The following is a 17,262-nucleotide window of genomic DNA, read 5'->3' as shown; positions in this document are numbered from 1 at the left end:
CAACAGGAAGGCTCATTGTACTAGAGGAAAGTTCCACTGTTAGCAGAAAAGAATCACAGGATCTAATCTCTTATGTGAAAGTAGGTTTTGTGGAAATCAAATGACTTCCAAGTGATGTGGTTAAGAATAGGGTTCAATGGAATATCTCAGCGGATATATTTTGTTTTTCCTTTCAACATCATAAAAGTAAAATCTTGTCTATTTGTTGTATATACTGCTAAAATAACAATTAAGACAATGAACAAATAATCTGAGCCCATGCAGTCATAATAATGCAGATCTCATAACCCAAAACATAAAAGAAGACCTCGTGGGATCATGTGTTAGCCTGATTGCTCTGAGTTGTTATCAATATTGGGGAATATGAGATATTATAAAATAGCAATAGGAAATAAGGGAACAAACACGTTTATACACAGGGGTCCCGCTTCTTCCAGAAGCACCAGAAATAGACACGGAGGCTGCTTTCCAATATAAAATGATTCCTTTACTGTAGATTTTTCACAAGCAAACAATACACAAGCACATACACAGTTATACAGCTTCTAAGAAAATTAGATAGAAAAATCAAGAGACGTTTGCATGAGCAGGATATCGTTGAGGGGCAATAGTTACCTGTCCAGTGTTATGATGCATCCAAATGGAAAAATAGGGGAGGCTAATAAGAAATAGGAATTGTGTTCTGAACCAGTCAGAAACACATGGAGACTTTGGCTGCAGTCCAAGAGTCTTAGAGGCAGGGTAAGTTTAAAGAGCAAGAGAGGGGTTTAGAGAGGGCAAAAGAGAGAGAGAGAGCACATTGCTGGGTGCCCACTTTTGTATGGGGGCTCTGGGGGAAGGGCTTTGCTGGCCATCTCCCTTGAGACAACCCCTTGTGATCCATTCCAAACAGTCACGTCACCAATGGGAATGGGGGGCTTAAAGGGTTGGTCAATATTAAACTCTAAGTCTGTTACTGAGACACCTCGAGGGTGGGGATGACTCATCGGCTAGCGCCTATTGTTATTGAAGTCCATTTCCTCAGCTAGCTGTCATTTCCTCGAGAGGATTAAGGCCCAGTACTTTGTCAAGCGAAAGGCAGGAAAGAGTATTTTGTGCCTTCTGTGCGGAGAAGGTGGGGGGGGAGTTGCCTGTCTGTGTGATGAAGAAGGACTCCTCTAATGGCATTGGGAGTCCGCGATTTAAACCGCAATGGCAGATGGCTGTTTTGGAGTGCTTCATGTGTGTAGGGATACATCTGGGAACGGGGTGACCTCGTAAACCATGGGCACGTAGTCTCAGGCTACTGCTGGCGTGTGTCTGGCATCACAAACTGGTCACCTTACACCAGAGTCCCTATTGCACATTTTATACACAGTCCATTTATGTCCATAAGAGCGCACAAAGCTCCTTGCTGGACAACAATTGATCATGTGTTACTTCCCCCAGCCCAGTGTAACATTAGTCAGGGTGTTTGTTTGTTTTTAATTCAGGGTTTGAACTAGTTAGAAAATCCTGATTAAGAAGGTGCCTGTTTAGGATTAAATGGACTGCCAATATGAGGTAAAAGCATGAAATTTGCTCGAGAAGGACAAGGTTGTCAAGTACCATCAGAGATCCCCAGGCAAATGTTCACTCTGAGCTCCCCGCATACCTTCAGGGCCCCAAGAATTTTGTCTCCTCCTCCTCACCTGTCAGTAGCCCTGGAAGGGGAAGAAGCACCCCATCCTTTGGCCCACACTTGGTCTCCTAAATGCAATTAAGAGATCCTCAGCATTACGTCTGCATTAGGCATGCTGAGAACTTTACACACGATCACCAGATAAATGTTCTTGATCAGATTGCTTTGATGTTTTCTGGTGCAGTGAGTCTCAGGCATAGCACCATCTCATGCAGTTTTGTGCTTGCACAGTAGCTGCTTGGTCATTGCAACTTGTAATTGCTGTTTGCCCAGTACATGAACTAAATCATCTCACTTACTTGAGAAGAAGCAGTCTTCCAGGATTACAGTGATTCAGATCATTAAACTGGCAGAATTGTTTGCAGTTCATCTCCTTTTTTTTGCTTGTGAAGTCAGAAGCATCCTTGAGTTGAATGGCATTGTACAGAATACGTTGCCTGCTTTTTGCTCTTGCCATTAATGGCATCAGTCTGAGAGGTGATTGCAAGAACTTGCCAATAGCTGGGTACATGGGCAGATGACAAAGGCATACCTATATAGCAAATCTCAACTCAAAAGCCTCAAACTATGTTTGTTTGTTTTCATTTTTATTATGCACCTTTTAAAATATGAAGTATCGGAATCAGCCAAGTGGGAGGTCATGTTTGCTGTATGTAATCATGTTAGAAAGTAGGATGAAGCTGATGGGCAATAGATTCAGGATACACATAAGGAAATACTTCTTTATGTAACAAGTGATTAAAATGTGGAATTCGCTGCCAGAGGATATAGTGATGTCCAACAGGCATAGACTGCTTTAAAAGGGGATACGTTTCAGTGGCTACTAGCCATGGTGACTAAAGTGAACCTCCACATTCAGAGGCAGTAGAGCTCTAAATAGCATGCTAGGAGGCAACATCAGGGAAAGACCTCAGCCTCTATGCCCTGTTGCTGGACCTCCAGAGGAACTGGTTGGCCACTGCGGGAGACAGGATGCTGGACTAGATGAACCACTGGTTTGATCTTATGTTCTTGTGTTTATCATACACTCAGACACTTCAAAGGCTTCTGAACAGCTCACTTGAACAATCAGTTTCTGCTTATGAGCAGCAAGCATGGTGTTAATTTAAGCAGAAAGTTTCATGCATAAGTAGCCTGCATCAGGTCAATAAGAATGCAAACTATGTATAAATACTATGATATTCTGTGTGTACAGACAATGCAAATGCTAGTTAGAATTTTGTTTATAAGGGAGTAAATGTGTCACTGGTACCAAACATACTAGGTGCTTCTACAGGTTTTGAATTTTCGCACTTAATCCCAGTAATTGCATCCTGATAATTGGACTTGGCAATAGGAACCCATCCCAGTTAAGGTATTCATCAAGGCAGGGCTTGTCCCTGAAACCTGTGGGCCATATCATAAAGAATCCCCACCCATCTGAATGACCAAATGAGAAGGTCTGTCACAACTGTAATAATGTAGCTGTACACACTCATAGACAGCTCACCAGGGTGCAACAAGGGCAAATGAAAAATTGAAATAAAAGGAAGAGGCAAAGGCTTGACCCAGTCTTCCCTCGTTGCTGACCATAATGAAGAACTACCCTTCTACAGGAAGGTCCAGCAACATTGGGAATGTTTTTTGCAGTCTGACTTTGTACATCAGATCACGTTAAACCTATGCTGACAGGAAGCTTTCTGTTGTACTTTTCACTACAAGACTTAGTCCTTTGTTCACTACAAGACATATTTGGCACATTATTAGACACTAATCTCACCACCATCACTATGCCCCATAGCTTTGCTCATAATGGAAACTGTTCTTCTCAAGAAGAGACTGAACATGGTATAAAATACGGATGAATGTCATGATATAAAATGTGAATTAATATAACAAGCAAGGAAATATCCCTTAAATGTCAACAGTAGTGAATTTGATCAAGTAGCATCAGCTGAATGACAGCTATGATGAATTAATCTCTTTTTAAGGACATACACACTGTAAGGGGGAGTCTGCCATGTCAGTAAAATACCCAGTTTAATATACTCCCACTTTTCTAAATCATTTCTAAAAACAACACTACACTGGTAGACAATTACCTCTGTATTATCACTTCTTATTGGGTTGAATCCAAAACCACTTCCACAGCAGAAGGGCACATCTACTTGTATAAGAGCTGTGAAAGAAATTCTTACCAATTACAGCTTCTTCCCAGTAAAGAGGTCCATGCCAGACCCATAAAAAACAAAAACAAAATAAAAACAAGGGACATAAAATTAATGAGCAAAAAAAGATCTCTCTTTTAAAAATAAAAAATCTTGAGCAACTGTCTACCTACCTATTCTTAACTACACAGTCATTAATAAATGTTTGAGGAAAATTAAGATTACTTCCAGAAAGAGCAAAAAGGGCTTAGAGGCAAAGGAAGTTGCTCAATATATACAATTTATGTTCCATATATTATATGTAGATTTAATAATGGCAGATAATAACTGTGATCAACCAGATATGTTTAGTACTGCAATCCTTTTAATTAAAGTCATGCAAATAAACTGCAGTTTGTCCTTCTGAATAATCCCAGTTTTTCTTAAAATCATGAGAAGGCTTTTTTAACTTAATTAGTACCAGGAATTTATTACATTCAAATGCCTTACCTAGATACAAAGACTATTTTTCAGCACATTCAAATTATAAATACAGAACAGAACTAACTGCGACCAAACAGCTGCTGGAAAGTGGCTTCAAGTCATTCAAGACTAGTGCAATAATTCAATTGTAATTGTAAATCAAACTTAACATTTGTTCTTCTGTATTTGCAAGTTACATACCTGCTAGCACAACACTTCTGTGAGAAAACCCACATAAAGTAATTTGCAATATTTATTAACATCTGAGAGCAACCAGTGTTTTCCAGTGCCACATGAAGTAATTTCTTAAACAACCATCTAATTCTGTGAGGAGTTTATGTATACTCTCAAAATCTGATTGAGTTACCCTTTTCATTTTTCCTCTCTCTGTATCTCAACCCTCCCTCTCTTGGGACCCTGAACTGAGTAGAAATGTGGCATAGAAATGTTTTAAATAAATAATAGTAGAACCCAGGACCATTGGGAAATAGCTGAATTAGATGGAATAGTGGTATGATACAGCAGGCTCTACTTATGTTCTTATGTTCCTGCTGCTCTGCATGGGAATAGTTTCCGGCTACTGACACCCCTAGCAAGGTTGCCAGCCCCCAGATGGAGGCAGGTAATCCCCCACCCTCAACTCCTGTTTCCCACTGTGATCTAGGAATCACTAGAAACTGTATGGTTTACAGAGGTGTGACGTGACTTCTGGGTTATTGCAGGAAATGATGTCACTCTGTTCCTGTCAGATGCCCCCCATGTTCCTGTGCGCGCGCACATACACACACTCCGGTAGCATTGCAACTCTGCCCCCTATCCCTAGCTGCATATCTTCCTAGAAGAGGGGGCTGCACTTTCTCGACAGATGTAACAGTTTAACTTCATTAGGCCTGTAGAAACAGCTCCTGAATCTGGATTTCTGTCATGGGGGCCAATGAGGGAGGGCAGAGGATAACCCATCCTCCATCTTTCAAACTAATATGAGTGTTTCTCAGGAGCACATATCTTGGGCTCCTGAAGCCAACAAATGCTCTCAAAATACATTATTTTACTACATCCAAGAGGAACCCTTTGACCCTTACTGTGAAAGCTTTTACTGTGAATTTTGATTTTCTACTGAAATCTCTCTGCCCTGCTAATGAAACCTGTCTTCGGTAGCTTCGCCTTTTGCTTCCACCTGTCTTCGGTAGCTTCGCCTTTTGCTTCCATACAAGTAGCCACCTCATTTCCTGTCTTCATTTAGTAGATATTTTGAAGTACTGCAGGAGGTTGCTATGGGGATAGTGTGACATACATATGCCACTCCCTAGTTCTAAAGCAAGTCAGACAACTTTTCAGTGTGACTCAGACTTCAGATCTCTTGCCCAGCAATCCTCATTTTCTCAAAACTAGACCAACATTGAGTGCATTGTACTCTTAACCACCCACACTACTGATAAGCTTGGGTCTGGGTGCTAAGAAGCTTGCTAGACACACAGTCCACTAATCTAAACATATTGCTAAGGTTTTCTGAATTCATACTTCCCTTGTGCAGTGAACTAACCCTGTGTGACTGAAAATGTTTACAACTGTAGCAGGTCATGCTGCTCCAGGGAAAAATGTATAGGAATGCTATGGAGGATTCCTGAAGAGCTTCCAGAAGAAGACACTGTGAGGCTCTTAATGAACAAACTATACTGGGGTAAATCAAGGGCAGCCGTGTTGGTCTGAAGCAATAGAATAAAGTTTGAGTTCAATGGCACCTTTAAGACCAACAAAGTTTTATTCAAGGTGTGATGTCATTGTCTGACAAAGTGTGCATGCACACGAAAGCTCACACCTTGAATAAAACTTTGTTGGTTTTAAAGGTGCTATTGGACTCAAACTTTATACTAGGGTAATGTGCACAGAACATTCCCTTGATTTCTCCAATTTTCTTGAAGAGAAAATTTAATCTTCAAGAGAACTTACCCCAGTATAAAGTTTGAGTCCAAGGGCCATGATAAAGGACAAAAATGGTAGGAACCTAACAGAAGCAGAAGAGATTAGGAAAAGATGGCAAGAATACACAGAAGAACTATACAAGAAGGACCTCAATGTCCTTGACAACCACGATGGTGCAATCCCTGACATTGAGCCAGACATCCTGGAATGCGAAGTCAGCAGAGGTGATGGTATTCCAGCTGAGCTATTCAAAGTCTTAAAAGATGATGCTGTTAAAGTGCTGCACTCAATATGCCAGCAAATTTGGAAAATGCAGCAGTAGCTACAGGATTGGAAAAGGTCAGTTTACATTCCAATCCCAAAGAAGGGCAATGCCAAGGAATGTTCAAACTATCGCACTATTGCACTCATTTCACACGCTAGCAAGGTCATGCTAAAGATCCTGAAAGCTAGGCTTCAGCAGTACGTGGATAGAGAACTGCCAGAAGTACAAGCTGGGTTTCGAAGAGGTAGAGGAACTAGAGATCAAATTGCCAACATTCACTGGATTATGGAGAAAGCAAGAGAGTAATCTACTTCTGCTTCACTGACTATGCTAAAGCCTTTGATTGTGTGGATCACAACAAACTATGGCAAGTCCTTAAAGAGATGGGAGTACTCACATGTCTCTCGAGAAACCTGTATAAGGTCAAGAAGCGACAGTTAGAACCGGATATGGAATAACTGATTGGTTTAGCATAGGAAAAGGAGTATGACAGGGATGTATATTGTCACCTTGCTTATTTAATTTATATACAGAGTACATCATGCAAAAAGCCGGCCTGGATGAATCACAAGCCGGAATTAAGATTGCTGGGAAAAACATCAACAACCTCAGATATGCAGACAATAGCACTCTAATGGCAGAAAGTGAAGAAGATCTAAAGAGCCTCTTGCTCAGGGTAAAAGAGGAGAGCGCAAAAGTGGGCTTGAAACTCAACATCAAAAAAACTAAGATCATGGCATCCGGCCCCATCACGCCTTGGCAAATAGAAGGGGAAGTCCTGGAAGCAGTGACAAACTTCATGTTCCTGGGATCCAAGATCACTGCAGACGGTGACTGCAGCCATGAAATTAAAAGATGCCTGCTCTTTGGGAGGAAAGCAATGGCAAACCTAGATAGCATAATAAAAAGTAGAGACATCACCCTGCCAACAAAAGTCCGTATGGTCAAAGCAATGGTATTCCCAGTAGTAATGTATGACTGCGAGAGTTGGGCTATAAGGAAGGCTGAGCGCCAAAGAATACATTCTTTTGAATTATGGTGCTGGAGAAGACTCTTGAGAGTCCCTTGGACTGCAAGGAGATCAAATCAGTCAATCCTAAAAGAAATCAACCCTGACTGTTCCCTGGAAGGCCACATACTGAAGCTGAGGCAAATACTTTGGCCACCAAATGAGAAGGGAGCACTCACTGGAGAAGATCCTGATGCTGGGAAAGATTGAAGGTCAAAGAAGAAGGGGATGGCAAAGTATGAGATGGTTAGACAGTGTTATTGAGGCAACAAACATGAAATTAAGCAAACTCTGGAGCATGACAGGAGGGACTGGCGTGATGTGGTCCATGGGGTCGCAAAGAGTCGGACTCAACTGTGCGAGTGAACAACAACAACAACAAGTTATCTTACCCCATGATAGATTGGAAATCTTATTTGTTCAGGTATAAGAACACATTTATCACTCATCAGGTACAATTGTATAATAAAATGTGTTCTCATCTGTATGGACTCTGTGAGTGTCAAACTAGAGATCTGAGGATTTTTCTATAGATATACCAGCAATTGCAATGGTGTATCAAAATGTATCTGGGTTCTGACACTAAGGTAGGGAGTTCCTTGTACTGGTTTTCTATTGGAAGTTGTCCTTCTCCCCATGGAACTGCTAACTGCTTTCCGAGGAGATTCACCCAGGTACCATACAGATATTATACTGCGTGGGTACCTCATGGGCTGCATAACAGCTCCAGGAAGATGACTTAATCAAGAAAACAACACTTTGACCATGAGATAAACAAAATTATAGGGTGTGTTGCAAAGAAGTCTACAAAACTATTCTGAAAAGGAAATGCCAGTTAAGAGGAGTTGTGGTCTAAAGAATGCAACCAAGAGAGGCAGATGAAAAAAAGGCAGTGAGAGCATGCCTCCATGAAGAAACACATGGGTGAGGATGCAAAGTTTGTGCAGGATGTGAACGGGAAGGGGAGACTGTGAATGGAAAGGAGTTTTGAGGGTGTGGTCAAAGTAGCTTGCAAGACAAATGATCCTCACAATAGGTAAAGGAAAGGAGGTCAAGGTGAGAAAAGGGAAGGACCCATTCAATTTCCATTGTCTTCACCTGCTTAGTCATAGCCAATTTTGCTGGACTGGAGACACTGTGCTTGCTTATCTGCAGTCTAGACCTTGGGATAAAAGAGACGGGAAGAAAAGGGAGGGGAAGATCATTTACAGAAAATATGCAGAACATATGGCACAGTCTCTAAAAAGACTAGTGAAGAAATTGTTGCATTTGACAAGAGAAGTCACAGAACTGAAAGATGCATGAATGAACCAAAGTTGTATGCCAAATTCATAAAAAATTCCACTAGGGGACTTCAGCCACTGAGAAAAGTGGCAGGTGGCAATTTCCTTAAGAGGACAGTGTGAGATGCATTGTCTCATCTGGATATTAGGGTTTAGATTGTATCTACAATTTCTGTGGGCAAAGGGATTTCTGTCAACAGAATAATGACTTCCCTTCCTCCCCCCTCCCACTGCAGAGTGGAATACCCTCTGGAATGTCACTTCTGGGGGATGGGGGTGCTCTAAGGATAAGAGAATCAGATGTCTGTCATGGGAGGGGGGGAATCAGTTAAAATTGCTCTCCATGTACATGCAGAGATTTTAGGCAGGAGCCAATGCATTATGTTGGTGGGATCAAAATGAAAAATGCTGTGACAGATTGCATTTTTAAAAAGCTTAGAACTGCTATGTAAACAGGTAAAGGACTGTGAAAGGTTAATTCAGCCTTGACTGAGAGCAGTTTAACACAGATGGAGAATTGGGGAAAGTTGGCAAGAATAATGGGTAGTTAGGAGAAGACTCCCATTCGGGCCAAGAAAAGGGGATAGATCTAGTGAGAGAAGAAATTTCCCTACTCAGTCAAAACAGGGAGATAGCTCTGAAGAGTTGAGAAATCGCTGGTCTGGTGTGGTTAGAAACTGCCTTGTGAAATCTTAAGAGTCAATTAAAACTCAAGAAGAGTACTGGTGTGTTTAGAGAAGGGGTTTGAGTCCTGGATAGAATGTACCAGCCTTCTGGAAACCAAAAGAGTCAGTAAATGATCAAAGAAAGTGTACTGGAGTGTTTGGGAAACACTGGAACAAAAGCCTCTCATCTTAAAGATCCTAAGTCATGGGGAAAAGCCTGAATAGACTGAAACATATGAACTAACATCTGTGCATATACTGATTTACTTCAGAGTTCTATACTGAGTTACCTCTGAAATTATACCCCTGATTTCATCTGACCTTTCCCCTCTATGTTGAATAAAATATTTTGTTAATTTGGAATTTCAAAATACCCTGAGTGCCAGATAAGTTTAAGTTAGAGGGGGCTCTTGACCCTTCCCTCAGGTTCCTGGGCTGAGCTAGCAGCCAAAATATTATACTATGGCAGGGTGGGACAGCCAGAGTTCTTCAGGAAAGAAGAAAACAGATACCTAGAGCGGCTCAGTCAGAAAGGGAAAGAAAAATGGAGGAAAGAGGACTGGGCGTCATAAATGCATATAAAGAGTTCGCAGGAAGGAAGAATTAGGAAAGGTTGTATTAGTCAAGCGTAGAGAAGACTCAAATGGAAGCAGCACAAGGAACAAAATGGCAGCTAAGCCGCATCCTCGCCCTCCTTTTCTTTAGCCATATAGGATTAGCCAGTCACTTCAGAACCAAGCAAGAATACTTGTGGGTCTTTTCTGAATGACTGTTCGGGGGGCTTTTTTCTCACTTCCACTGATACAAGCAGTCAAAGGAAGAAGAAGAGGGAGATTTTGCCTGATTTACTATCATTGCTGGAGCACCTCATAAAATGGTATATTTTGTTTGTAAGGCTCTCCCAATTAGGGTTGCCACTTCCCATTTGGAGGTAGGGGATCCCCTGGTTTTGTGGGCTTCTGCCTGCCACCGACCAGCTGGCTGTGGGAGGAAATTCTCCCCCCAAACAGTGATGTCACCGGAAATAAACGTGGCATGCCTACATCACCCGCAAGTGACGTGGGCACATTGGTGATGTTTGAGGCTAATTTTACCATAGAATTTTGCCCCAAAACCAGAGTTTTGCCCTCAATGTCACTGGCATTATGTCATGCGACATCACTTCCAGCTCCCGGAACATCCCCCTATCCCCCTGCCAGCATTTCTGACAGACCGAGCAATCCTACTGCCAATCCTCAGGGAAGCTTTAGGGCAGGGGTGTCAAACTCATTTGTTATGAGGGCCAAATCTGACATAAATGAGACCTTGTTGGGCCAGACCATGTGTGTGTCATAAAATGTAATGCCAGGTAGCGGAGATATAAACTTTATAAAGGACACAAACACAAACGTTAATTTAACTTAAAATAAAACATGCCTAAAACAATAGTACTCTTGCAATATTTTGTTTATTTAATAGTGTCTGATAACTGACACCTCTTGCTCTGAATTATTGCATCAAAATGTTTGTGCTGTTGCAATCTTGAGTATACTGTTCAGGTATGTATCTGTAAGCTGCAAACCTATGATGATGCAGCAGCAGCAGCAGAACTGGAAGAAGAAGCAGAAGACAACCAGTTCCACTGCATACCTGATAGAAGCCCTCCGAGAGCCTAATCCGGCCCCCAGGCCACATGTTTGACACCCCTGCTTTAGGGGATAAACTGAAGGCTGTTTAGGGAATGGAAATACAAAGAACATTCTGTTCCACTAACTTCTTACATGCATTTCCACAGGATGCAAACATCTAACTGTTTATGTATTTGTTCAAGTGAACTTTAAATGTGATTCTATGGAAGATTCACATTATCTAGGTCAGTTATTTTTAATAGTACACTTTCACAAGATCATCTCATGGAGAAGTAGTTCATAATTTTAAAAAAATAATAAGTAGCAAATAAAACACATGAAGCAGATGTTTAGAAAGGTATTTCATAGTTGTACTTAGATGTAGTTGCCCAAGGGGCCACATTATTACATTTATACTCAGGAACTAATACAGAGACGTACCTTGGTTCATGAATGGCACTCATATCTGTGAATTGTGGGATTTGTATAAAAAGATACATGAATAGAAACAGACTGAGCCTTCTTTCATGTGTATACATAAAAATCCATAAAACTATGCTTATGTATTCTCTACTCAAGATCCAGTGCTTACATACAAGTTGTGACACAGGATGTAGGCTGTGGGGAGAGGGAACTGTTGTTACAAGAATGCTTTCTGCATTCTGAAACTTAAAAGCTAGCATCCTATGAAGAGACGCTTTCTGTTCAAATCATCAATATACCTAATTCTCAATGTGGCCCCATGTGTGGATACTTAAATCCAGAGACTGGAACTATGAACAAACATGGTTACACCCATCTTTCTACAAACCTGAAAAGGCTTCAGATGTGCAGAACTATCTAAAATTGTATGTGTGTGCGCGCACATACAGGTTTACCACCACCACCACCCAATAGAAGCTGTTCCTGTAACTTTAAGAAATAAATGCCTCAGTGGTGATTCTTAGGCAACCTCAACAGTATTGTCAGGCTTCCAGCCTTGGGTGTCTGTCAGTAAAAGGCAGGAGGAGGTGGCAGGACCCCTTCCAGGGCTATTTTTGGCCTTGAGGGAGGACTCATGAGGCCTTTCAGCAGCAACCATGGAATGACTTGCAACTTGTCTGATTCACCCAGGCCTGGCTGCTTGCTACTGTTCAGCAGCAGCCACCCCACAAAATTTAGTGTCATGTAGTGGTTAGAGTTTCACACTGGGATCTGGGAGACCCAAATCCAAATCTCCATTCTGCCACAGAAGCAGACACAGGAGAAAATGAGATTCCCCACCGCGTAACTGGGCCAACAGAGTTTTCCCAGGAAAGGCTGCCGGGGGGGGGGGGGGGAGGAGAGAAACCTGAAGAAGGGGGCAGATTGGCTGGTAGGTGGGAAGTATCAAACAAAGCAGGAAAAGGGAAGACACGGTAGGTGATTTCGAGAAAGCGAAAGAAGAAATAGTAGGGTAGGGGAAAATAGCATCTCTCCCCCCTCCCCCCCCCGGCAAATCTTTGCAAGTCCTTGCACTGCTGGTTTTAGTTGAATTTCTTCCAAGGCAAAATCACAACTAAGTAATCTGAAGTCACTTCTCCAATCATGTCACATCTAGATTGCAAATTACAATCTGCCACCTGACCAACGGAAAAAAATATTTACTTTTTTAAAATTCTAAATTGCTTTAAATTGCATTGTAAATGTTTTGTGCACGCATGTTCTTGCACTGCTTTCTGTGGTTGTTCCTTTCCTGTCTGACATTCACCCAACACATTCAACAGAGAAAATATATACAATATATTTTTAAATTTTACAAAAGAGGGTCTTTCCTTGGTTTCCTTGATCCTACTGCAGAGGGGGCAGGGGAGCTGTATGGTTTATCTTTTTTAGTAATCCAGACTTGTTCACTTTGCCCACATGACTCCCAAAATCAAGTATTTATTTATTTATTTATTTATTCCTTCAGTTTATATCCCGCTCACCCCCTTAGGGCTCTGAGCGGCTTACATGTTTTAATTTACACAAATCCTAGTCTAGGGCCACATACATATAGGGAAAGTGACAAGCCTACCAGGCACCCCTTTTTGTAGTGGATCTTCGATGGGGTCTTTCTTGCGGGAGATAGTCCGGCGGCGTCCTCTCTGGCGCTGGTCTTTGAAGTTGTGCTTTCTGGCTGCTGCGATTCCCTCTTCCGGGCCTGGGCCACTCGCATTTCCACACATGCTCGCTGTGGCCTCTGTCCAGACTAGGCTCCGGCCTGCTGCGACACTCCGCCTCCGCGCTTGTTGGTCCAGCCTCCTTCGCTTGCTTTTTGCCTCGCCAGCCGCTGCCATACTTCTCCGCCGCCGTCACTCATCGCTCACCACTGCCGCCACTACACAAGGGACGTGTGCCCCCCCCCGCTCTATAGCAGGTACCCATTTGTCTAATCACCCTTTAACGGGCTTTCGAGCTGCTGGGTGGGCGGGAGCTGGGACATAGGGCCGAGAGCTCACCCCGGCCACGGTGGGGCTCGAACAGCCGAAGCTGTTCGACCAGATGTTAAAGCAGGCTTCACTTACCGCCTGCGCCACTGCTCCCTGCTCCCTGTATATCCATCTATTGTTATAAATTAAATTGCAAATATATAGCTTAATCTCAATAGTTAGCATAATGCATTAGGGTCTACTTATGCTAGAGTGGATCCCATTTTTCCTGCAATTTCTGCAGCTGGAAAACAATGGTACATAATGCCACTAAAATATCAATTTGATACATTTTCACATGTTAAATCCACGCCTAAAAACTGGGAATAAATCTTGTGGAAGGCTTGGATTGATATGGGGATTTTGACACTGGACCAGCTGATAAACTCTGATGATCAGTTTTATCATTTTCTCAGCTGGGGTCTAGATATGACTTGTCAGCTTCTGTTGATATTTACAATTGCAGTATCTATTGGTATCTAAATGTGGCTCTGTGGCATTAAGTGTCTCAGAGTCCCTTCCTGAAAACTCTAATTGAATTAATCCTACATTTGTCTATAAATCCTACATATGTCTATAAATATTTGATATTGGTTAACAAATATGATATGCAGAGTCTCTGAAAAGAATGGAATAAGGAGCTAGATCATCTGATTTTGCCAAAGCAATGGGATATGGCCTTAAAGTTTATAACTGCTCTGTTTGTGGATCTTATACTGTGATTGTGACTTATTCAGCAACAAAAAACATTTAGGATATACTAGACATCACAGTAACTTTAGCAAAGGATTGAGTAAAGTATCTAACTGCTGGTATTGTAACTCACAGGACCCATTCCTTAAATATATGCTTTGGGCATGTCCAGTCATTTTGTTTTTCTCAGAAGAAGTTATTACTTGTATCATTTTTTTATTAGAATGTTCATTGATTTATGAAGATATATATGTACTTTTAAACTGTCTGACCATCTCTTGAAGGCTAACCAATAGTCCATGAAAATGGACCTTCCATGCCCTTATTACAGCTAAAAGGCTCATATTACAACCCTGGAAAGATAAATGTGTATCTTAGGTAAAATCAATGGATTGACAACCTTAGAACTCTATCAATATTTGAATGCATGGCATGTAGATGACAATAACATATGGATTTATTTTTAGATATTTGGAAACCTTTTATAGAAATGTGTAGATCTACCACCACGGTTATACTTTTGTCTCTATTTTACATATACCTTTTCTCAGGGCTTTTTTTGTAGAAAAAAACAGCAGGAACTCATTAGCACAATAGGCCATACCCAACAGCAGAAATCCATTAGCATAATAGGCCACACCCCTGATAGCACAGCTCATTAGCATATTAGGCCACACCCCCATGCCTTCCCTTGGCTCGCCTGGGCAAGTCCCCCCTTGAAGGGAAGGGAAGGCAGTTTAAACTGCCTTCCCTTGGCTTGCCTGGGCACCCGCAACCTGGTCCTTGGACAGGCCCCACAGGGAAGGCACGGGGAGGCATTTAAATTCCTCCCCGATCCTTCCAGGGGGCCCCCTGGCCCGCCCGCCTTGGAGTCACCCGGGGGGGGGGCAGTCTCCAGGCCTTCCCTCTGTAGCCACGCATGCAGAGGTTTTGGCTGTAGTGGGTGTGGCCAACTCTGAAGCCAGCAGGAACTTTGTTCCTGTGCGTTCCTGCCCCAAAATAGCCCTGCCTTTTCTCTTCTCTTCTTTTTTAAAAATTCTACTTAGTTGCTGGAGATTGATGCCCCCCCATGTTGTTCTTTTTTTCTGTGTGCGTTTTTTGAAAGAAATAAATTAAAAAATTAATCAAATTGCAAATATTTAGCATATTCTCAGTTTTTCTGTCATCAGCTTGCAGCCGACTTGTAGCAACGCCAGAGGGTTTTCAAGGCAAGAGACTTTTCGTAGGTGGCCATTGCCTGCCTCTGCGTAGCAGTCCTAGACCTTCTAGGTGGTCTCCTATCCGAGTACTAATCAGGGATGACCTTTCTTAGCCTCTGAATACACTCATGAATAGACACAAAGCTGCCTTGTACTGAATCAGACAAATGTCAGTATTGTCTACTCAGATTGGCAGCAGCTCTCCAGGGTCTCAGGCTGAGGTCTTTCACATCACCTACTGTCTAATCCTTTTAACTGCAGATGCTGAGGAGCCACTGAGCCACAGCCCCTCCCCTACAGCCTCACCCTCCTACAAAGGTCCTCAGCACCACCAAGGAAGGAAGCAGAGCACATTCTGCTTGGCTCCTGGATGCAGCCATGCAAGCACAGATTTACTAAGTCCTATTTATTGCTCATTCTGCTGTGGCTTATGAAGCCAGTAAATAAACACATATCAGTAAATAAATCAAACCTCCGCACTCAGGGACATTGTTATTTGAATAAAAGTACATCCTAAGAAGGCTACAATAAAGCAATGAGAAATTCACTGAGTTTTCCTTCACATTGTAACAGCGCATTTCTAAATTGAGTTACACCCTTTTAAGCCTGTTGAAGTCAGTAGGTTTAGGAGGTTGGAACTCTGTTTAGAATTGCAGCGATAGCCATCCACAGCCTGGCCTAAAGTGATTTTCACAATATGTCTTCATTGGTGCACAATGAGACATCTGTTAGAAAGAAAACTTGTCATGTTGTTTTCTGTCCAACTTGCCAAGGATAACTTTTCTGCTAGTTACATCTGTTTCTTTTACTTCAGCTGAATATATGTTTCAGATGATTATTTTTAACTTACTATGGAAATAATGCATTTAATTCAAAAGCCTCCGACAACATTTAATTGTTGTTTATTCTATTCTATAGGGATGGTTTGGACCTTTTATAAGAAACGTTTGACTTGGAAAAATCCACTCTGATCCAGTAACTCACCATGGGTGAGCTGTGGTGCTTCTCCACAAGCCAGCGGAGTTCCCTTCACTTCAGCATGCATTCACTGATATGTGTTTAGTAGCTTCTCGGCTACTAAAATTAATGGGCAATTGGTATGCCTGGCAGGTGTGAGTTTGTATCAGAAAGCGCATAGGAGGGGGGATACTTTCTTCAGTGCCTGTCTCTGCACAGTGTTTGTATTTCATCTTCTTAAAACAGGAAATAAGGAGAAGACTGACAATTCTATTGTGAATCACGATATAGAATTACAATATTAACTTTCTGTATGATGTATAATTCAGATTTCATTTGGTAGTTTCCCAGTAAATTCTCTCCCTAACTTGTTCTCTTTGGTGCCCGACAAAGTGTTTCATTGCAATAACTATCAAGGTGTGTCTGAAGCTTTTCCCTTGGAGCAATAATGATGTTGTCAAGTTTTTCAAGTGAGACCTGCCCAGACGTTTGGGTGGGGAAGCACACTCTGTTATACAGCATCTTCTGTGCTTCCTACCGAGGAAGTCAGAGGTAATATCTAATGCTTGAGTTAAAGAACATCTACGGAGTATCTTTTGACAGCCACTGCCCGTAAGGGGCGAAGGATACCACTGGAGTGTTGTAGCCCCTGCCTTGGACTTAATAGATCTCAGATGCAATGGATTGGTTTCCTTGTAGGACTGGTGCTGTGCTTTTCACTTTAATGGTAAGTAATGCTTTCAAACCCTATAATTCCTTTTGAGCCGAGGCTGTGGCAGCTCCATTTGACGCTCCTTTCTGCTTAAGCTGATGCTGGTGTCTCAGGCAGTTTGTAGCAATTCTTAAAAACTGTACATTGTAAGTGAATCTTCTCTCGGGTGAAGATAAGTGGAGGGAAAGGACACAAAAATGCTACCTACATTGAATGAGATTTTTGTTTGACATTTAGAAATCCCTGATATT

At 42.0% G+C, this 17,262-nt stretch overlaps 1 protein-coding gene across 1 annotated transcript in view; it reads left to right on the top strand.

Annotated features, from left to right (window-relative positions):
• The first annotated feature begins 16,817 nt into the window (after window positions 1–16,817).
• Window positions 16,818–17,262, top strand: part of LOC107113253 (desmoglein-1-like) — a 43,772-nt gene continuing 43,327 nt past the window's right edge. Inside the window, exon 1 of the mRNA XM_015414554.1 lies at window positions 16,818–17,026. Coding sequence (XP_015270040.1) covers window positions 16,979–17,026 — 48 coding nt within the window. The 5' untranslated portion in view covers window positions 16,818–16,978. The remainder of the gene's footprint in view (window positions 17,027–17,262) is intronic.

This window comes from Gekko japonicus, unplaced genomic scaffold (genome assembly GCF_001447785.1).
Source record: "Gekko japonicus isolate JY-2015 unplaced genomic scaffold, Gekko_japonicus_V1.1 scaffold559, whole genome shotgun sequence".
Lineage (NCBI taxonomy): Eukaryota > Metazoa > Chordata > Lepidosauria > Squamata > Gekkonidae > Gekko > Gekko japonicus.
The sequence above is the reverse complement of the archived record's forward strand: the minus strand, read 5'-3'. Positions and strand labels throughout refer to the sequence as shown.